Raw genomic sequence first — 18,141 nt, 5'->3', positions numbered from 1 at the left:
GTTTTTGGGTGTTGGTGGTTTTTTTCCCCCAAAGGACGGAATCCATTGCTTCCTCCATCCATCCGGACAGGACAAAACTACAGATCTGCTCATGGTTTTTCTCAAGTTTTTCATGCACCCCACAACTGCCTCAGTTTAGCAACTCCTCACAGCTGAGGTTCCTGCTTCTTTAATGCTCTGCGGGTGTGCAGTGAGGGCATGAAACAGAGGAAGGGGGCAAACCACCCCCTGCAATGCCACAGGGACAAATCCTGCCAGAGCAGGTCTTCCCTTCCAGAAGTCTCAAATTCGTTTCTGGCTCCTGCAATCATCTGGAGGATGCAGCACAAAACCCATGGACAAACCTGGCTCCCGTGCCCAGCTGTCAGCTGCAAACGAAATGCTCTCACCCCACGGCGGGGGGCAAGCGCATCCCCAAGAAGCACACACCGGGTGGGCACGGCTCTGTTGGAAGGGTGGTCAGTAAGAGCCTCTGCAAGGCCTTTCGCAAAGGCAGCCAACAAGAGAGGGAACCTGGGAAATGCTGTGACCCCTTTTGATGGAGAGCATGCCGTGTCGCAGAGAAAAGCGCCACGGGGAACGCAGGTCTAGAGGAGCTACTGCCAGGACAACACCACAAGGCTGACCTCCAATTAATGTACTTTAAATAACAACAGAGAGAAAGGAAGGACAGGAAGCAAGCAGGTGGCAGAGATGCAGCTCAAGTGCTGCCCAAGGGACTCATCTCTGTCTCATTTCTAACCATCGCCTGGCAGCCTCACAACCCTGGAAGCTCCTGGATGAGCCTCAGACTCACCCCATGCTCTGCCTACACCAACGTGATGGAGCACACCTTCAAGGAAGGGAATTTTTGCCTCCATGGTGGCAGGGCACGCTTGCACCAGGGTGCTGAAGGGCAGCTCTGCCCACCCACCATCCATGAGTTCCCCTGCGACCTCACCCCCATCCCTCTGGTCAGCATGAGGCGCCCCAGCAGCTTCTCCTGCCCATCATTAAGTGTGGACAGCACAGCCCTCCCCATTTTCCCCATAGGTGCTCCCTCCAGGCAGGTGGTAGTGAGCAGGGGTGTCGTGGGGGCTGCTGACAAAAGACCAGCTGAGCTATCTGCTGTATATACATTATCCCTTTGGCGAGGAAGCCGAATGTCAGAATTATTTAGCATGAAACACACAGGGAATAACACACCTAATTTATTTGGCTAATTATTTTCAGACAACAAGGCTCCGGGAGACCTCTGTCAAAGACAACAGCTCTTTTGTAATACCCTCTTGGCCTCCAGCTAGCCGAGCACCCTTGCTCTCCCACCTAAGCACTGTGCCCCCATCTGTCCCTGCCCAAACCTGAAAACTCCACCACTGTTTTGTAGCAACAAATTCTTACCCAATACTGAAGTGTTTCTGAATGCACAACCAACCAGAAAACTTCACAATGGATAAACAGGGATCATGCATTTTAAATCTTTTTCAATTTTGGGTGTTTTTCTCCTATGGGAACAGCAAAAGTAGCAAAGCCGCGACATGCCAGCCAAAGTTCCCACTTGCCCCAAGACACGGAGGCACTCGAGCCTCTCAGAGGTCAGTGCCTTGTCTCATTCCTCAAGATACTTTACCCAAAGCATCCTCACAAAAGCAGCGTGGCCTATGCTAGTGAACAGGAAATTCAGAGCAAAGAACAAAGCCATTTAGGACTGTTCGAGTGAGAGCCACTTTTTCTCATACTCCACTACCCCACGCATGTACCAGCGTGCCCAGCTCATCTGCAAACAGGCTAGGGGAGCCATTCACCCCAAAATCAGAGGGGTGGTGTGAAGACAAGCACCTTGAGAGCTGCCTCCTGAGCCCTGCAATACAGGCATAGATTTATTTAGGATTGCACATATCAGCTCTGATACAAACACACTCCGTTATGGGGATGTATCGAAGCAGCCACAAAAAAGGAAAAAAAAAAGCTCTTGATTAAAACAGAATAGCTTTTCTACTGCAACAACCCAGTTGATATGTATCTGTGACCTTGCCTCCATTAAAGAGTCCATGGAAATGCAGATGCACCTCCTGCTAAAAAGCCTCCTGCAGACTTAACCATCCTCAGATCCTCTTCTTGCACAAGGCAGCATGTGTGTGGCACTGGCATGGGGGAAATGGCTGAACACGTACAACAATTAGCTTTATAAATATAAGATTTCGGCTATTGTTTTAGTTGCCTGTCCCTGGGGATCCTCGGCATTACTGTCTTATTGATGATGCTAAATAGGGTTTTCAACAAAGCTGGTTTGAAGGCTTGTGAATGCCAAAACAGCATTTCAACCCATTAAACTTCACAGATGAAACAATTTCTTCTGAAAATAATCATCAGTTCTTCCCACCAGAAAAAATAAAAGCCTGGCCAATTCCTAACATGCCAAGTTTTCAGGCAGACCTGATTTTTATAGCTGAGCTTACAAAGCTCTGAAGAAAAGCGGGTTTATAATGGAAACGCCAACAGAGCTGAGTTATAGGTGACGAGCAGCCACCCCACACAACAGGGCTGCCAGCAACCCCGGCAAACACATTCCACCTTGCTAATTCTGAATTTTCTCGTTCAGAGGAAAAAGAGGAGATGTCTTAACTCCTGCTAACATCCTCTGCATTATGTCGATGCAAATACAGTCACAAGGCAATTACCAGCCCAGCCAAGGGACAACCATTGTGGGGTTGACAATAGCTCGTCCAGCCCTTCCGAGAAGAAACAAATACCCTCAACCTCCTCCAAGATTTTAAGTCTCATTAGTATAAATCAGTAACCCAATTAACGAGGGGTTTAGCATATTGATTTGCAGCAGATTACATGAATTAACGACACACAGAGCGGGTGACAATGAGGCAGGAGACGCTGGGAAGATGAACAGCTATGTAGGGGAATTGCATTGCCACAGCACACGAGAGGGGCACGGGCACCCCAGATTTCGTGATGGGGATGAAGCTGCTCCCGTCCAGCTCCAACGTGGCCACTGGGGAAGGAGAACTCCTACTTTAACAGTTGCAGCAATCTGGTCGAGGGTTAAACGGAGACGGTGTCCAAGGGAGACCACCAAGGTCCATGAGTGAGACACGCTCCTGCTCTGCTCCTGCCAGGACATGGGGCATACACAAGCAGATTTGCCACACAGAGCAAAGACACAGGGAAAAAGCAGCCAGGGCAGCAAGGAAACACAGGGCAAAGTGGCTGTGAGCGGGCTGGAAGGTTCAAATGGGACCCTGCCTACAGACTTACTCTTCATTTGTCATCCAGTAACTTTGCAAAACCTGCCAAGTTTAGCAAAAGCTTCTCCCCCCTGGCTGCCTGCCCCTTCTGAGTCTGGCAGTGTCCCCCCTGCTCCTGCCAGGCCCAAGGGACACCCAAAAGGGATGGTCCTCCCCTTTCAGAGGAGAGGGACAAGGGACCAAGCCTAGGATGCCTCCCCCTCCTCCTCGGGCAGGCAGCCCCTCCTTGCTCCAGTAGTTACAACTGGGCTCTCAATCCATGTCATCCATTAGATCCAAATTACAGCAATTTAAGCACACTTGACCCAGAGTTACAGCAAGCCCATGAAGAGCTGTGTCTTCCCAGGCAATTTACACTGTTACAAGCCCTCAAACCAACCACAGCAGAGGATTAACATGGAACAACAAAAAAGCAAACCAAACCCAGAAAACATGACGCTTGAAACAGCATCACTGAGAGATTAAAACCATGACTGGGGTCTGTTCATGTTCCGGTGGTCCCAAAACCACCAGCACTGCACAATCTCTAACCGGTGCCTGCATCACAGCTACCTTACACCATGAAATCACAGCCACTTGAGAGCAGATGCCATGAAGCACAGCACTACATAACCCAGAGCCCAGGGACAGCGCTGATCCCTCAGCTACTCGCCCTCCCGGGGTGGCTCCCGGCTGCAAGTCCGTCCCACCCCGTAGCAGCTCAGGTGAAGACAGATCCCACCAGCCAGGAGGGGAATTGCAATATTCCCGCATCAATTTTCACCCCCGTTTAATGCATTTTTAAAATTTAAAAAAATACATTAAAGGGGGGTGAAAATTGCAGGAATCACAGTATTGACTTATGGACCACCGCAGGCAGGTGGCCACTGGCCATCACATCAGGCAGACACTGCAGATACTCAGCCTGGCTTACATGGAAAAATAAAGCCATCAGCATTTAAAAAAAAAAAAAAAAAAAGTCAAAGTTATTTTCTTCCAACAGTGGGAGATGGATTTATCCAGGTTCGGGTCTTCTGCAGCAGCCGTCCCCACCAGTTCCCACAGGCACACAATCCTTGGTCCTCGTGGTCCCCAAGATGCTCCAGGACTGCCTGTGCTGGCAGGACCTAGGTGTCTGCTGCTCCTGGCTCTGGAGACACGCTGGTGGCACAGGCTTTTCCCAGGGACAAGAAGACACGCCACGGTTTTGTGCTGGCAAAGGACAAGGTGTGAGCAAGGCAGCAGCCCCCAGCGCTCACGGATCTGGTTGTCGGCATCACTCTGGGGACACGCTGCCACATTCATACGGCAGGCTGTACGAAAGTAGGAGGGAAGAGGGTGGCTTTGGGGGGAGGGTGACAAACAGGGCCAGCAGTTACTGTGGGACACACAATAATTAAAAGCATCCAAGCAGACGGAAGACATTTTTATGTGCCTTGCTCTGAAATGTCTGATACCAGATGCTGTCACGAGAAGGGAGCCAGGACCACACCAGAGGTCCGGCAAGCCTGACATCCAGCTGAAGGATGGTGACAGAAACTTGAACACCGTCAGGTCTAAGAAATGACCCGAGTACTGACAGGTTGCACCTTCCAGAATTAATATTCCAACTTGCCCGTGAGGACAAATCCCAGGCTACCCCAGCTGGGGGGCAGGAGCAGGACCCTGCCCCAGGGGCACAGAGGGCTCCCCTTGCTGTCCTGGGCATTTGTCCTCACGCAGGGCTACACGACCCATCACAGCACAAAATACTCTGATTACGGTTTTTGTTTGCTCTCCTTCTCCCACTCCGTCGCTCTCCGAAGTGTAAAGAGGGCGGCTGGAGGAGCTCAGAGCGGCCTGTACGCGCATGTCACCTGCCAGGCCGCGGCCGCACCGAGCCGTACGTGGTTCAACAGAGGCACAGAGCTGCTGAAGCAGGTCCTTTCAAGGGCTGTATTGTTTTATTCCAACTCTTTGGGAGACAGCACCTCACATGCCGCCAAGAACATCACCTTTCTGGTTCATTTTGCATTTGAAGCTCGTTACCAATTCCATTAATTTTAACTATTAATGCTATGTACGGGAATTTACCTTTAAAACACAGTTGTAACGGCAACGGTTGTGACAAAAAAAAAAGAAATACTTGAAGGAAGGGAACACATGCCTTCCTCAAAGCCAGCAGCATGCCTTGTTCCTACCCGTATGGTTCAGTTTACAAGCTCATGTCAGAGCCGGTTTCACACACAAACACAAAATAAAAGCAGGAGCACAACTTTTGATCATCCTACATTGATGTTTAGTCTTGTTTCCTGTAGCCCCAGGTGACAAATCTGTCCTTAATATAGCGGAGGGACGTTGTGCTATTAACAAAGTTAACTGGACACGCTTAAAACTCACGGCAGGGCTTTGCATTGCTGGCTTGTACCAAATGAAGGAATAATAATTAGTAAGCAATTAGTTGCAAAACGATAAATAGAAATTCAGAAACCTTTTCTTCTGAGCAGAAACGCTCAAAAGCGGGAGAATTTACAAGCAACTCTCTTACATATGAACACTTACGCCAAGATGTTGGAGAAGTCAGCCCCTCTGAACACAAGGGCTTTTGTTCCACCATTCTCTGAGCTCTGAAGAAGTTTAATTTCTCCTTTTTTTTTTTTTTTGTTCACTTTAACTCTGCCGGCCTGCCAGCTGGGTATAAGCCAGAAGGGTTATCCAGTCAGACCTTACTGCAATATATTTACAATGGTAGTGCATCTAAGGTTTGTTTATTTCGGGATTAAAATTCAAATGGCTAGAACCATTTAAATAATTAAAGGGCAATCAGAAAATGCCATGAAACCAAACAAATCAGGAAAAGTCATGGAAACCATCAGAAATATTTAATTCAGAAATTCTCTTTGTTAGGGAACTTAGCTGAAAGAAAACAGCTGGATGTAGTTCAACCCTCTAAATTAAAAACAATCTAACAAGGTCTATAGGGATAACTCTTTCAGCTACATATTGGAGACCAGATTCACTTCTACCAAGTAAATGTAATAGCACTCAAAGCTAGAAAGGAAATTCCTCAGAACTGAGGTAGTTTCTAAATATCAGCACATTTTCCAATTCCTCGCAAGGCAACTTAGCTATTTACAATCCATTTTTTCCCACACATAAATTTATAACTTCTCAATTTTATGCTTCCATGATTTATTTTCTAAAGAAAAATAATCTAGCCAGAATATCCCTACTCCACTAACATCATGTTTTAATAAATAACTGGCTACTTCTAGTAAAATTAAGCCTCCAGGATGGTTTATACCAGCCAAGAATACTCCATCTTTATAGCTTTGCAGAAATTTGGTGTGAAAATAAAGTTGAATATTATGCTGACCCTGAGCTAACAAGTAATTAATGCTTCAATATAAAAATAGAAAATCATCCTTACAACGCAAGGGTGGAATAGAGCAAAGCCTCTCTCTCCAGACTGCTCTCCTGGCCAGACTCCTGTGCCCAGCCAGACCTAAAGACTACCTAAGGCAGGGGGAGACATGCAGAATAATTTTGAGTATTTCCAAACACTTTGTTTTCCCTAAACTCTTTTAAAAATTATTTAATGTCTTTTCTTAAAAATATACATTTCTTTTATTAACGAGTTGCTGTTGACCACAACGCTGTTCCAACTGCAAAAGCACAGGTAGAGAGGGAATGCCAAAAAACTACAGCTGCTGGGCATCAGCTCCCAGGAGACCAAACACACCGAATTTCTCCCGTCTTCAGCCCTGCCAGCTCCTGCCTGCTCCTACGCAGATCTGCCTGCAACAGTGCTGCCCGCCTGCGCCTTCCCTTTTGTCCCTCATCGGAGGGAAAACAAAACTCTTGCAAAAACAAACCCGACACCCCTCACCCCCGGCCTCCCCTCCCACACAGTATTCCTTAAACACAAAGGAAAAAAAAAGCCAAACCAAAAAGAAAAAGAGGAAAAAAGTTAATCCAGCATTCATCTAACAAACTTGCAGACAAGACACATGTTGGCATTTGGATCTGCAACACAACATGTTGCTTCCAACCGAACAAGTTTAATGCCTTATTCCCACGGGGGATGCACGTCAGGAACTGACCTACAGGAGTTACAGCTAATTGCAAGGATCCCGGGGAACAAACGACAACTCTTCTTAGCATCTGTGGAACTGGAATTCTCTGTAGTCTCTTCCAATTTAACCAAATCTCCTGTAAAGAAAGCACAACCTGCTCCTGGCATTAACGCCCTACGCAAACGGGGCACTTGGCACACCGACCAGCTCTGCCTTCACCTTCTGTTTCACCGCGTAATAAAGACAAATTACCTCCACTTCTTTCCAGATAAGGCAACTAACATAATGTGGATAAATGGGAAGTTAACTACATGAAACATGTTTTCTGCTTGCTGGGCAATTATTCCTTCCCCGTAAGATAACATGATAAATAAAACCTGCTTCTGTACAGATATTTCTCATTTCAGAAACACATACTTGTTACAGGCCAAGAGAGGACCCTGGGCTTTTGTTTTGTTTTCTTAAGAAATACGGTAAAATAAAATAAAACAAACAAACGAAAAAAGAAAAGTGATAAAGACACAAAGGCAGAGCTAACTACAGGCTTGTATATACATTTTTGTTGTCCACCTCTAACATGGACTCTTGGTGAATGGGACAGACTGGTAGTCCCCATTCCTGTTATTCCCAGAATAGCAAGGGAAAAAAAAAATAATCGGTATCTTAAAACCAGTGGCAACATAGTAAAAACTGTACACTGTTGTCCATTAACTTAAAAAGCAAAGTCCCTAGATGGTAAAAAAGTGAAAGCAGGTGCCTTCTAACTTTGATAATAAAAGTCTCTTTCCCCCCCCACCTACGCTGCACAATTATCTCCATTGTCTTTGCATGGCCAAGAACAAAATGCTAAGGAGCAAGGCTGCTTGTGATAAGCCGCTCCTGGCAGCGGCAGAAGTGTTCACGTTCTTATCGCTCTTGTTGGAGTTCCCGGTGACTTCGGTGGCGTTGAACTCGAACTCCGGGGAGCACTGCTGAAGCTCGCAGCCACTGCCGCTCTCCTCCCCGCTGCTCTCCTCACCTGCGGAGACAAACACACGCTGTCCTCCTCTGCTGCCTGCAGCGCCAGGCCTCGCTGGCCAAAGCAATGGGATGTTTTGGCATTTATGAGATGAAAGTGCAGGTCCTCTGGTTAACGAGACTTCTGCGTGCCCTTTGTCACCCATTCGTGCTGGTTGATGAAAAACTGAACATGAGCCGGCCGTGTGCGCTGGCAGCCCAGAAAGCCAACCGTATCCTGGGCTGTATCCAGAGAAGTGTGGCCAGCAGGGCGAGGGAGGGGATTCTCCCCCTCAACTCTGCTTTTGTGAGCCCCCACCTGGAGTGCTGCGTCCAGCTGTGGAGCCCTCAGCATCAGAAAGATATTGACCACTTGGAGCGAGTCCAGAGGAGGGCCACGGAGATGCTCCGAGGGCTGGAGCCCCTCTGCTATGGGGACAGGCTGAGAGAGGTGGGCTTGTTCAGCCTGGAGAAGGGAAGGCTCTGGGGAAACATTACTGAGGCCTTTCAATATTAAAAGGGGGCTTTTAAGAAAGATGGGGACAGATCTTTTAGTAGGGACTATAGCGATAGGACAAGGGGTAATGGTTTTAAGCCAAGAGTGTAGATTTAGACTAGATATAAGGAAGAAATTTTTTACGACAAGGGTGCTAACACACTGGCACAGGTTGCCCAGAGAGGTGGCAGATGCCCCATCCATGGAAACAGGGCTCTGAGCAACCTGCTCTAGTTAAAGTTGACCCTGCTCACTGCAGGGGGGTGGACTAGCTGACTTTTAAAGGTCCCTTCCAACCCAAACCCTTCTATGATTCTACGGGAACAAGCCTCCTTGCTCAGACTGTCGGAGATGCTGGTTCCCACCCTCTTTACTAGCATGCTTACCCACAGCTGAAGCTTAACCAGCTACCCTGTGTTAACCTGAAATCCAATCAAAAAGGGAGAAAAGAAAAAGTAAAGGCAAACAACAGCAAACATACTTATGTCAATGAAGTCAACGTCGTTCCCACTGTATGCGTTCTTCAGCTTGTTGGTCATCACCCGCAGAGCCATGATTTGCCGGCGAATCACCATGTCTGGCTTGGTAATATCAACTTCTACCTCCGGGTTATTCGCTTGACTTGCTAAGCCATTTCCAGTCACCGCAAATTTTTTTTTGCTGGTACTGGAGCAGCAGCTCGGCGAGGTCCCACGCTAAAGGGTGACAGCATGGGAACTCGGCGATGCCAGCCCCATTTCCAGCCTGGGTGATACTCTGAGCCCAATGTGATCTTCATACGTGCTAAGCCTCACAGAACCCTTCTCTAGCTTCTTGCTCCATCTTCCCTCCCTGCAACCTGAGCAGCATGTGGAACTGAACACTGTTTTCATACACCCTGTGCCACAAAGGCAGGGGAAAGATAATTTTCTCCCCAACTTGAAAAGAGAAGGGAAATCTGGAGCTTGTAATAATAATGGCTTACAACAGCATAAATCAGCTCGCTGCAGGCAACAGAGCAAAACAAGCTGCTGAGATGCCTTGCTGCCCAGTTAGATGGCAGTTTTGGGAAAACAACCTTTGGGGCCATACTTAATCCCAGCGAAACCAACAGTAACTGTTGGAGGCAAGAGTGTCATTCTGGCTTTGCATAATGCACCTTAATCATCAAGCTGGGGTATTAAATGTGTACTTCTCACCCCGCAGACATGAGATGGCATTTCCCTAATAACCCCAGCAGGAGAAACATCTGTAGATGCTGAAGATGAGATAACATAACCACATGCATTGAAGCACAGGAGACCCAAGCTGCTCAGCCTACGGAGGCGTGCATGCTCAGGTCTGAACATACGTACGGCCTCTTGGTTTAAAAGAGGGACTGAACAGCAAAAGCCAACAGAATACATCTCCTGAAACACATATCTGGAGTATCATCTTATAGAGCAGGGATATGACACTTTTTCCCCTCCTCCAATTACCTGACTTGCAAGATAAATCACTATTTAACAGAAGAAAAATTACTTTTCTTAGTTACAAAGCCAACATCACTAACACGAGACAGAAAAGCCTTTAGCACGATCTATGATCCTGGAGACTGGGGACTGAGCTATAAGCATACATCTGAAGGGCATGCTCAACCCTGTCCTGTATATGCGGGGGAGTGTTTTATTTATATTATTATTATTATTATTACTACTACTATCATTATGACTGGTTTTGTTATTACTTGTGATCAATATTACATTTCAAACAAGTCAAAGAGAGACCAAAGTGTGGAAAACTACTGAACTTTTGGCTTATTGAAGCCACAGCAAAAATGGTAACAGCAAAGCACAAATCCCACAGGATGCCCAGCCTTCCCCGTGTTTCCTTGCCCAGTGCTGCCAAGTGTCCATCCCCCTCCTTACTGGTGCCAGCCCATGCACACGCTGGGGAAATCTGCTGTGAGAAGCCCTGTACAAGCTGCTGATAAACAAGAACTCAGGAGGACAGAGCCACTTCTCACTGCAGAGACCCAAGCCATTGCGCCGGCCAAGCAAGGCAGATTCAGGCACACACTAAACAGTGCAGAATTTATGCAGTACAGCTCAGTCCTGTACCTCAAAAATATCAAGGGCAAAAACTGTTATTATTTAGAAAAAATACTGGAAAACCCTGGACAACTATTTTTTTTTTAATGCAACATCTTGGATTTTGCTTATTTCCTCAGTAAGCAAACAGAAAAAAAAGAAACTTCTATTTCCAAAATAAAAGTTAAAACAGTTACATAAAACATATGACAGAAAACCTTTGGCTTAATCATGTGTTGGCAATTTCTTCCTTACAAGAGAAAAAAAAGAAGAAAAAGTTTTGTAACTATTTCTCCATAAAAAACATGCATGAAAACACCTGGACCCTCATGCTGCTGACCTTGGGAGAGGGGAATAGGATCTTTCCCCAGCCTCCATATCCCCTGCCCTTGCTGAACAAGGAACCCAGCAATAGCTCCTAGTACAATTACCAACTGGGGGCACTGGGGCGACAGCGCTGTCAGACAACATGAGCATCCCTGTTCCGTGGCCAGGACACAGGATTTTGTACAAATTGCCTCCCCAAACACATGAGCAGCCACTAGGAGGTTTAAGTCGAAGGAGAGATGCCGCATCTAGACTCAGTTCCCTCCTTTAAAACAAACCACATACCACTTCGCATTCAAGCTCTCCCATCTATAAAAAAACCAAGGGGTAACGGCAGCAGCCTCTCTTGGGGGAGCTGGGGTCCCTCCGGTGGGAGAAGAGGACTCGGGGAGAGGGGCCAACATGCCGGGCAAGGCTGGGGTGAGAGGGCGAGCGTTAACCGGGGGCGTCAGCATTGCCAAACCTGCTCTTGGCACTCCCGTTCCAGCACTCGTTCTCATTGACGGTGCCTACAGACATCTTTTCATCATTGCAAATGTTGCCAGGGAGAGATGACCAAAATTTTTTGGCTTGCTTCAGCTTCTCTTTCACATCAGTAACCTATTAAATAAAAGGAAAAAAAAGAAACATGGAACATAATCCAGAATACCAAACGCTCATTAAAAGCAAAGCTGGAAAGGTATTTTTTTATCACAACAGACGTGTATAGGCCAGATCTTCAGACTGCGTGTTTTGATGGTTGATTTACTTTTTTTAATACAAAATTAAACACCGTTCCTCCAACACGTATTACTCATAAGCCAAACCTTTAAAACAGGCCCTTTTCTGACATAGAAGCGTTGAGGTAATCCATGTCTAGAGCCACGGGCAGATTACACCCCTCAGAGAGTTTAAAACAGCCAAGGAATATTAAGAAACCCCGTAAATTACATATGGAAAATGATACACTGTGGTACGTGGGTGCAGAGCGCCTGCACGGCAGGAACAGGATCAGGCACTCACCAGTCGGTCCAAGCTCGTGCCGGCGGCTGTAGTCGGCCGCTCCTCTGGGTTATAAGGTCTGAAACGAGCACTGAAACCGCTTTCGGAGACGGAGCGAGCGGTCCGGCCCTGGGCAAGCGTTTTTGGCTGGCCGCATCCCTGGAAAACCTATGCGAGAGAAGGAAAGGGTTTTACGAAATGAGAGGTCCCAAGAGCCTCCCTTCTCCAGGCTCCGACCCAGCCCCTGCCCGAAATAATACATCAGCTTTATATACACCTGAAAGGGCATTAAAGAAAAAACAGATTCACAAGAAGAGGGAAATAAAACACATTGCATAAACAAAGCCCAAGTGTCCACTTGGCCCGTTTACCTTCTGAGACACCTGCATGCTGTTCTCCTGCATGTTCATGATCGCGTCCGAAATCTTCACATCAATGGGGTCCATGACTGACTCGATGTTGAAGGGACCCTCCAGCCTCTCTGCTACCAGCAGCATCGAATCTAGCACAAAGAGAGGAACCACGGCTTTTAATGGAGGCGCTTCAAGAGTAACAGACAGCAAGGATAACCAACTGAGCACACGGACATTAACCACCGCAATGTCGCTTCTGACCAGCGCACATCTCCAGGAAACATTCTGCTCCATTCCCAGAGCCTGCAGCTTCACCAGGCACTCACAGGCTGCCAGCACCAAGCCACGGGCTCGTATACATCAAAAGCCACATGAAAGCAGGGAGAGCCATCGCAGCCTGCCAACAGGCAGCCTGTAATCAGCTCCTCCCATTAGAACAAGCATTACTAACACCCTCCTCTCCATGCTCATACATTAAAGGATGCCTTGTGTCATCTGTTTTCCAGGACTGCTTTCAAAGCCACTGGCTTCCTCATGCTGGCCATGAATGCAAGACGCCAACGTGAAAGGGCCCAAGATGCTCATCGCTACCATCTCTCCCTTATGGAAAGGTACAGGCTTCTCTGTGTCTGGGGAAGCCAAGGGACTGCACCTTCTGGCATTACATGGACAATTTGCACGAGGGAGACTGCTTGGGACTAGGGTAAACACTGTGCACTAATGATATATTTGGCACATGCCTAGGCAAGAGGAGATGGAAAAGTCCCTCAGCCAACACCAGGTCACTCCTCCTGTGCCGAAATGCACGTCCTCATCAAATACCTCGTTAAACATAGCTACTGAACATCCACCACTTCCTCTAGGAAATTATTATTGGCATTAAGGCTTTCTCATTGCATTTAAGCCCTCTCTCTGGTTCTCCCCTGAAAGGGGCCTCCAGGTACATGCCTGGCACTAAGCACTCCTCTACTCTAGCCCACTGCAACCCCTCTCTAACGTGAGCTTTCACTGCGGTCCCTCGATCTCAAAGCACCCTCTTTGCTGGTCTCCTCTCCTGTGTCACTTCATGACACTCTGACACAAACTCATTATTTTCCAGCTGCATTTCATTCTTCAATTTTTCCTAGCCTGCGTGACGTGGGAGGCCAGGGCACAACGGCCCTTCCGGCCTCGAGGAAGCCCTCTCCCAAGGAGTTCCTCCCCACTCCCAAGGATACGCCTGTTCCCTTCCATTAAGGAGAAATGGACGTTTCACAGTCAGTCTATTAATTTCTCTTGAAAAGTGTTTCTCATGACATTCATCCCCCTCCTAAGCACAGAAGGTACTTTCAACAAGCAGAAAACTTCTGTGGGCTCCAGCTACCTGTTACAGCCCAATAAAGATATTCCACATACTGAACAATTTAGTAATAGCTCCGCCTTGGTGCCCAAGTCACGTTAAACTACACCAAAAAACTCAAACTGATGACAAATTCACAATTAAGCTGTGTTCTGAAAATAATATTCATCACAATCATAATAAAATCCAACACCAAAACCTGAACGTGAACTGCAGACGCCTTTCCGAGCCTGCCAATCCACTCTTTAAAGACAGTTCAATATTTTAAAGAATTGCTGGGTGTTAGTTAAAGGTCTATCAGTGGATCAATCCATCCCAAACCCCACGTCAGCCAGGACTCCTGCAGCTCTGCCAAGGTACTGGTGTTTAGGGAATAAACCCCGGGAGGAGCTGGAGCCCCCAGCAGGCACACATCACTGGCATCAGTGACGGAGCTGTTGCAGGGCACGTCTGGAATTCAGCTATCAGGGACTACAAACAGGTCTGGACTAAATGCATTAAAAAAAAAAAAAAGAGAAGGTAATAACAAATGAAACAAAGAGTCTTAGACTGTATTGTGGTGGGCTCCAATAAAGTGATGCTTCAAATCTCTGAGTAATGACTGCTAGCATGAATATACCATTGTGCTGGAGGGGAGAAAAATGCTTTTGATGTGCTACCAAATGGAGACTTTTGTAAACAAGTGGAGCACAACTTAAATGTGTTCATCATTGTCAAAGCTTTTGGGGTTTTTCATGCACATAAAGAACATCCCAATGCAGTTTGCAGGAAGCCACTCATTTCAAATAAAAATATTATGAATAGACAGATAATAAAACTCACAAAATGCACAGTTTAAAAAAAAAAATCATTCCATTTTGTAACTACTTAGTTCTCTGAGTGGCCAGGAAAGGCCGCAGATCAATAAAGTGTTTGTGAAAGACTGAAAGGAAACATAAACCCCAATTCTTCTGGCTGTTTGGCGTCTTTGTAAACTCTGAGCCGGGCAGGCCATCCACAAGACCATGGGAATGTAGAGCGAATTGGGCCCTTTGTTAGCAGGGGTGCCATGGCGTTACGTGTATCACAGCCCAGGAATGCAGCCTCCGCTTTGACTGCCGATAGAGAAAATGCATTCGGCCTCCAGCAGCGCTGCCAAAGCTGGCGAGAAAAGATAAGGAAAGTAATAATTGCCCTTGGAGAACATATTCAACCAGAGCTCTTCAGGAGCAGGACACTGGCGAGGAGCGCTAAATGAAATAAACTGTCATTCAAAAGCAGGGGAGGGGTAAAAAAAAAAAAAAAGGCATGGAGGGCATGCTCTACCTCATCCACAGTTGGGATTTTGGGGGCATCCTGCAAACTTTTACCTCCCACCAGGAGCAGGGTGGTGTCCCCCCCCGGCGTGACTAAGGTTGGCAGGGCTCGGGGTAAGGCTCGCAGCACCGCATGCCGAGCGGGGAGGCACGCGGCGCCAGCACCAGAGACGAAGTCTCCCAAAACAATTTTCCCCGGCCCATTCTTGGGAGAGAGGAGTTGATTATAAATATGAATTATTTTGCCCCAGCTCTGGTGCGTAATAATTGATATTTATAAGCCACGGTGGGGTGGCTCAGAGTTTGATCTGCTCCACAAAAAAAAGAGTCTGGCAGAGTGAAGAATGTACCCTGGCCATTTATTACAAACACACAGCATGACAAAGACTGTCTCTCCTCCCTGCGATGGGGAGATAGAAGTGGATTTGGGAGGGGAGGGGGGAACCCAACCCACACCATATAGCCCCATCCCTTAAAGACCCTTTTCCTCCTGCATACATTTGTCCTTGCTACTGGCATTGAGACAATCCTTGGCGACAAAGCACCGAGCTCTCATGAAGGAAAGCAATTCTTTCGCATTGTGCCACCAATAATCAGAAACCCACATCTTCAGCCTCACTGTCTGACTTGAAGAACAAAAGGCAGTTTTCAGTCTTAACCCCAAGATCTGATTTAAAAGGGGAGGGAAGGAGGGGGAAGACCTTGACCATTCATTAACAACAACCTTTTTTTTTAAAGGGGAAAAAATTCTTTGCACACAAAGTAGTACTCCAGATATGTATATGGAGCCTGAATTCGACATCTTTGAGCAGAGTAAACCTTTGTGGGGGTACAAAAAAAAAAAAGTAGATGATGAAAAGGCACTGGGAGATTAACACTGTTCATTCAGGAAAGCTCCAACCCCTGCAATAGCTTGTTTGAAACAAAGTATACCCCTGTCTAATTGGTGTACAATTGTGTCAGGAATAGAGGGCGAAATAATTTAAAGATAGTTAAATGGGAGTAAAGAGTACAATTGGGTCATTATTTCATACGCCGCAACTTTAAATGGTCCTATGCAGAAGTAGGGAAGTAGTTTTGTCTGTAAAAACCTTTCCTAGTTTGGAAAAAGCTTTACACATATAGTCCCACTAACACACGTGCTGGCATATTCTACATAACACACGCATCCGAATTCATATATACTTGCAGCATTTATTGCAAGTTGTCTCATTTAACTACCTTTAAATTATTTTGCTGGGTTCAAAATCTGGTTTTGACATGTAATAAACCATTATCATAATCCAGTATTTAAATCCGTGATGCAAAAACCGCATCGAGCACATGCAGGTGGGTTCGTCATTGTTGTGGGGTGGTTTTGGATCTTAATTAGGTATTTAGTTGAACCTTTAAGCGCACACATATGCGGGACATTTGTGACACATGCCCTGCCCCAAACACCAGATCTGTTGAATTTAATTTGCCTCAAGTGGCAAATTGAGATAGAAACCAAAGTCTGCAACCTAACCAGCACCTGTTCAGTTATTAAACTAACGAAAGCACAGCTTAAGTATCCGTACTCCACTGCAAGAATCAACCCAGAGTATAAGAAACAAGCAAGTGCTGCCAGCAAATGTAACGAAGCTTAATACCATACTTAAGTAATGAGTGGGCAAGCAGCCCCTTGGAGAGGAAGCACTGCAAGAAGAATGCTTTGCTTCCAACCTGGAATTGCATCTATTTATTTTGTCTTGTTTAATAATCTTAATTATTGTATGCAGTCCCTGATCAGTCTCGTGTGACAGGGCTCGCTGGCTTTCCTCAAGGTTCGTTTTTAGCTGCATACCACCTACAGCAATTAGCTGCTTGTGCTTTTGTCTGTTTTCTGGCATTATGCCCTCCCCTTTCATGGGATTCCTCTTTTCTACTTGGACTAGATGTTTGCAAGTCTCCTGGCTTTGAGCTATTTCAGCAACAATTGTAGCTGAAATACTTAATATTCTCATGAGAAAGATGGCTGGGAGGAATGGGGAGGGGGGTGGTGTCAGCCTCCCAGAGAATGACTTGGAAACCCAATTTAGTCTCACATTTAACTCCCTATATGGAATACATGGGCAAAAAAAAAGCCTTCTGAAAATAATACCCTGCACACATCCAGTTGGCACAGCAGCAAAGTGAAAGGCCAGTGCACAAAACATGGGAAAACAAGTTGTAAGATTTAAATCTAGCCTGAAATGCCAATTATCAGAAATTTCCTTTCTTTTAATCTCACAGCTTCATAAAAAGGATTTTTTTTTTCTTTCTAACAGACTTTATTTTTCTACCCAAGAGTGGGATGGGAAGAGTACTGCAGCCTTGTCAGTAGTGGCAGATACTTCACGTGTGCACTTCATCACACATTAACTGGAGCGAAGCGACTGCTCCCAAAGGATGCTCATCCACAGATAAATCAAGCCTCCCAGAAAAGAGGCACAAATGAAAATGTTTAACATTACCTATTGCCTGTGCCCCCAAAATGTGATGTGCTGCCAATTCTGCTGAGCCTTGACCCAAGGTAGAATTTAACATTTCGGTCTAAATTTCATATATCAAAAAATAACGTTTATAAGCACAGAAGAGAAAAATAACAAACAGGAGGAAGAGAATGGCAAAAGCACTTGCACAGCATCACGTAAGGCCTACTGACGTTTCAAAAGGATGGTGGCCGAGCGCCAAATGAGCTGTTTAAAACCAGATTCAGACACACGTCCCATTCAATTTTTTTTTTTTTTTTAAATGTAAAATACAGGCCTACAGCTTTTCCCAAAGCTCACCGCGGCTGGCACGGAGACTCCCAGACGGCTGAGCAAGAAGGCTGGCTTCAGGAAGGACAGCTGTATGGTGACAACAATGTATAAGGAGAAGTATGGAAAAACCAGCTTGCACACAGGCCTGCTGCAGCAAGACACACTCCAAGCCTACAAGCACATGGCAGCTCCATCGTCCTAAAGTTTGCTGCACCAGAGGTCATCGGCACAACCAAAGCCTCATTTCTTTAGAAATTAACGTGAACTG

The 18,141-nt window shown here is 46.5% G+C and overlaps 1 protein-coding gene across 1 annotated transcript in view; it reads right to left on the bottom strand.

Moving 5' to 3' along the window:
- Nucleotides 1-7,484: 7,484 nt before the first annotated feature.
- GPC4 (glypican 4) overlaps nucleotides 7,485-18,141 on the bottom strand; it is a 36,977-nt gene continuing 26,320 nt past the window's right edge. Inside the window, exons 4-8 of the mRNA XM_010148086.1 lie at nucleotides 12,493-12,623; nucleotides 12,143-12,289; nucleotides 11,599-11,740; nucleotides 9,247-9,417; nucleotides 7,485-8,291 (exon numbers count right to left, since the gene is read on the bottom strand). Coding sequence (XP_010146388.1) covers nucleotides 8,083-8,291; nucleotides 9,247-9,417; nucleotides 11,599-11,740; nucleotides 12,143-12,289; nucleotides 12,493-12,623 — 800 coding nt within the window. The 3' untranslated portion in view covers nucleotides 7,485-8,082. The remainder of the gene's footprint in view (nucleotides 8,292-9,246; nucleotides 9,418-11,598; nucleotides 11,741-12,142; nucleotides 12,290-12,492; nucleotides 12,624-18,141) is intronic.

The sequence above is a fragment of the Eurypyga helias genome, unplaced genomic scaffold (assembly GCF_000690775.1).
Source record: "Eurypyga helias isolate BGI_N326 unplaced genomic scaffold, ASM69077v1 scaffold12653, whole genome shotgun sequence".
In the NCBI taxonomy this organism is placed as follows: domain Eukaryota; kingdom Metazoa; phylum Chordata; class Aves; order Eurypygiformes; family Eurypygidae; genus Eurypyga; species Eurypyga helias.
This window is presented reverse-complemented; position numbering and strand designations above follow the sequence as displayed.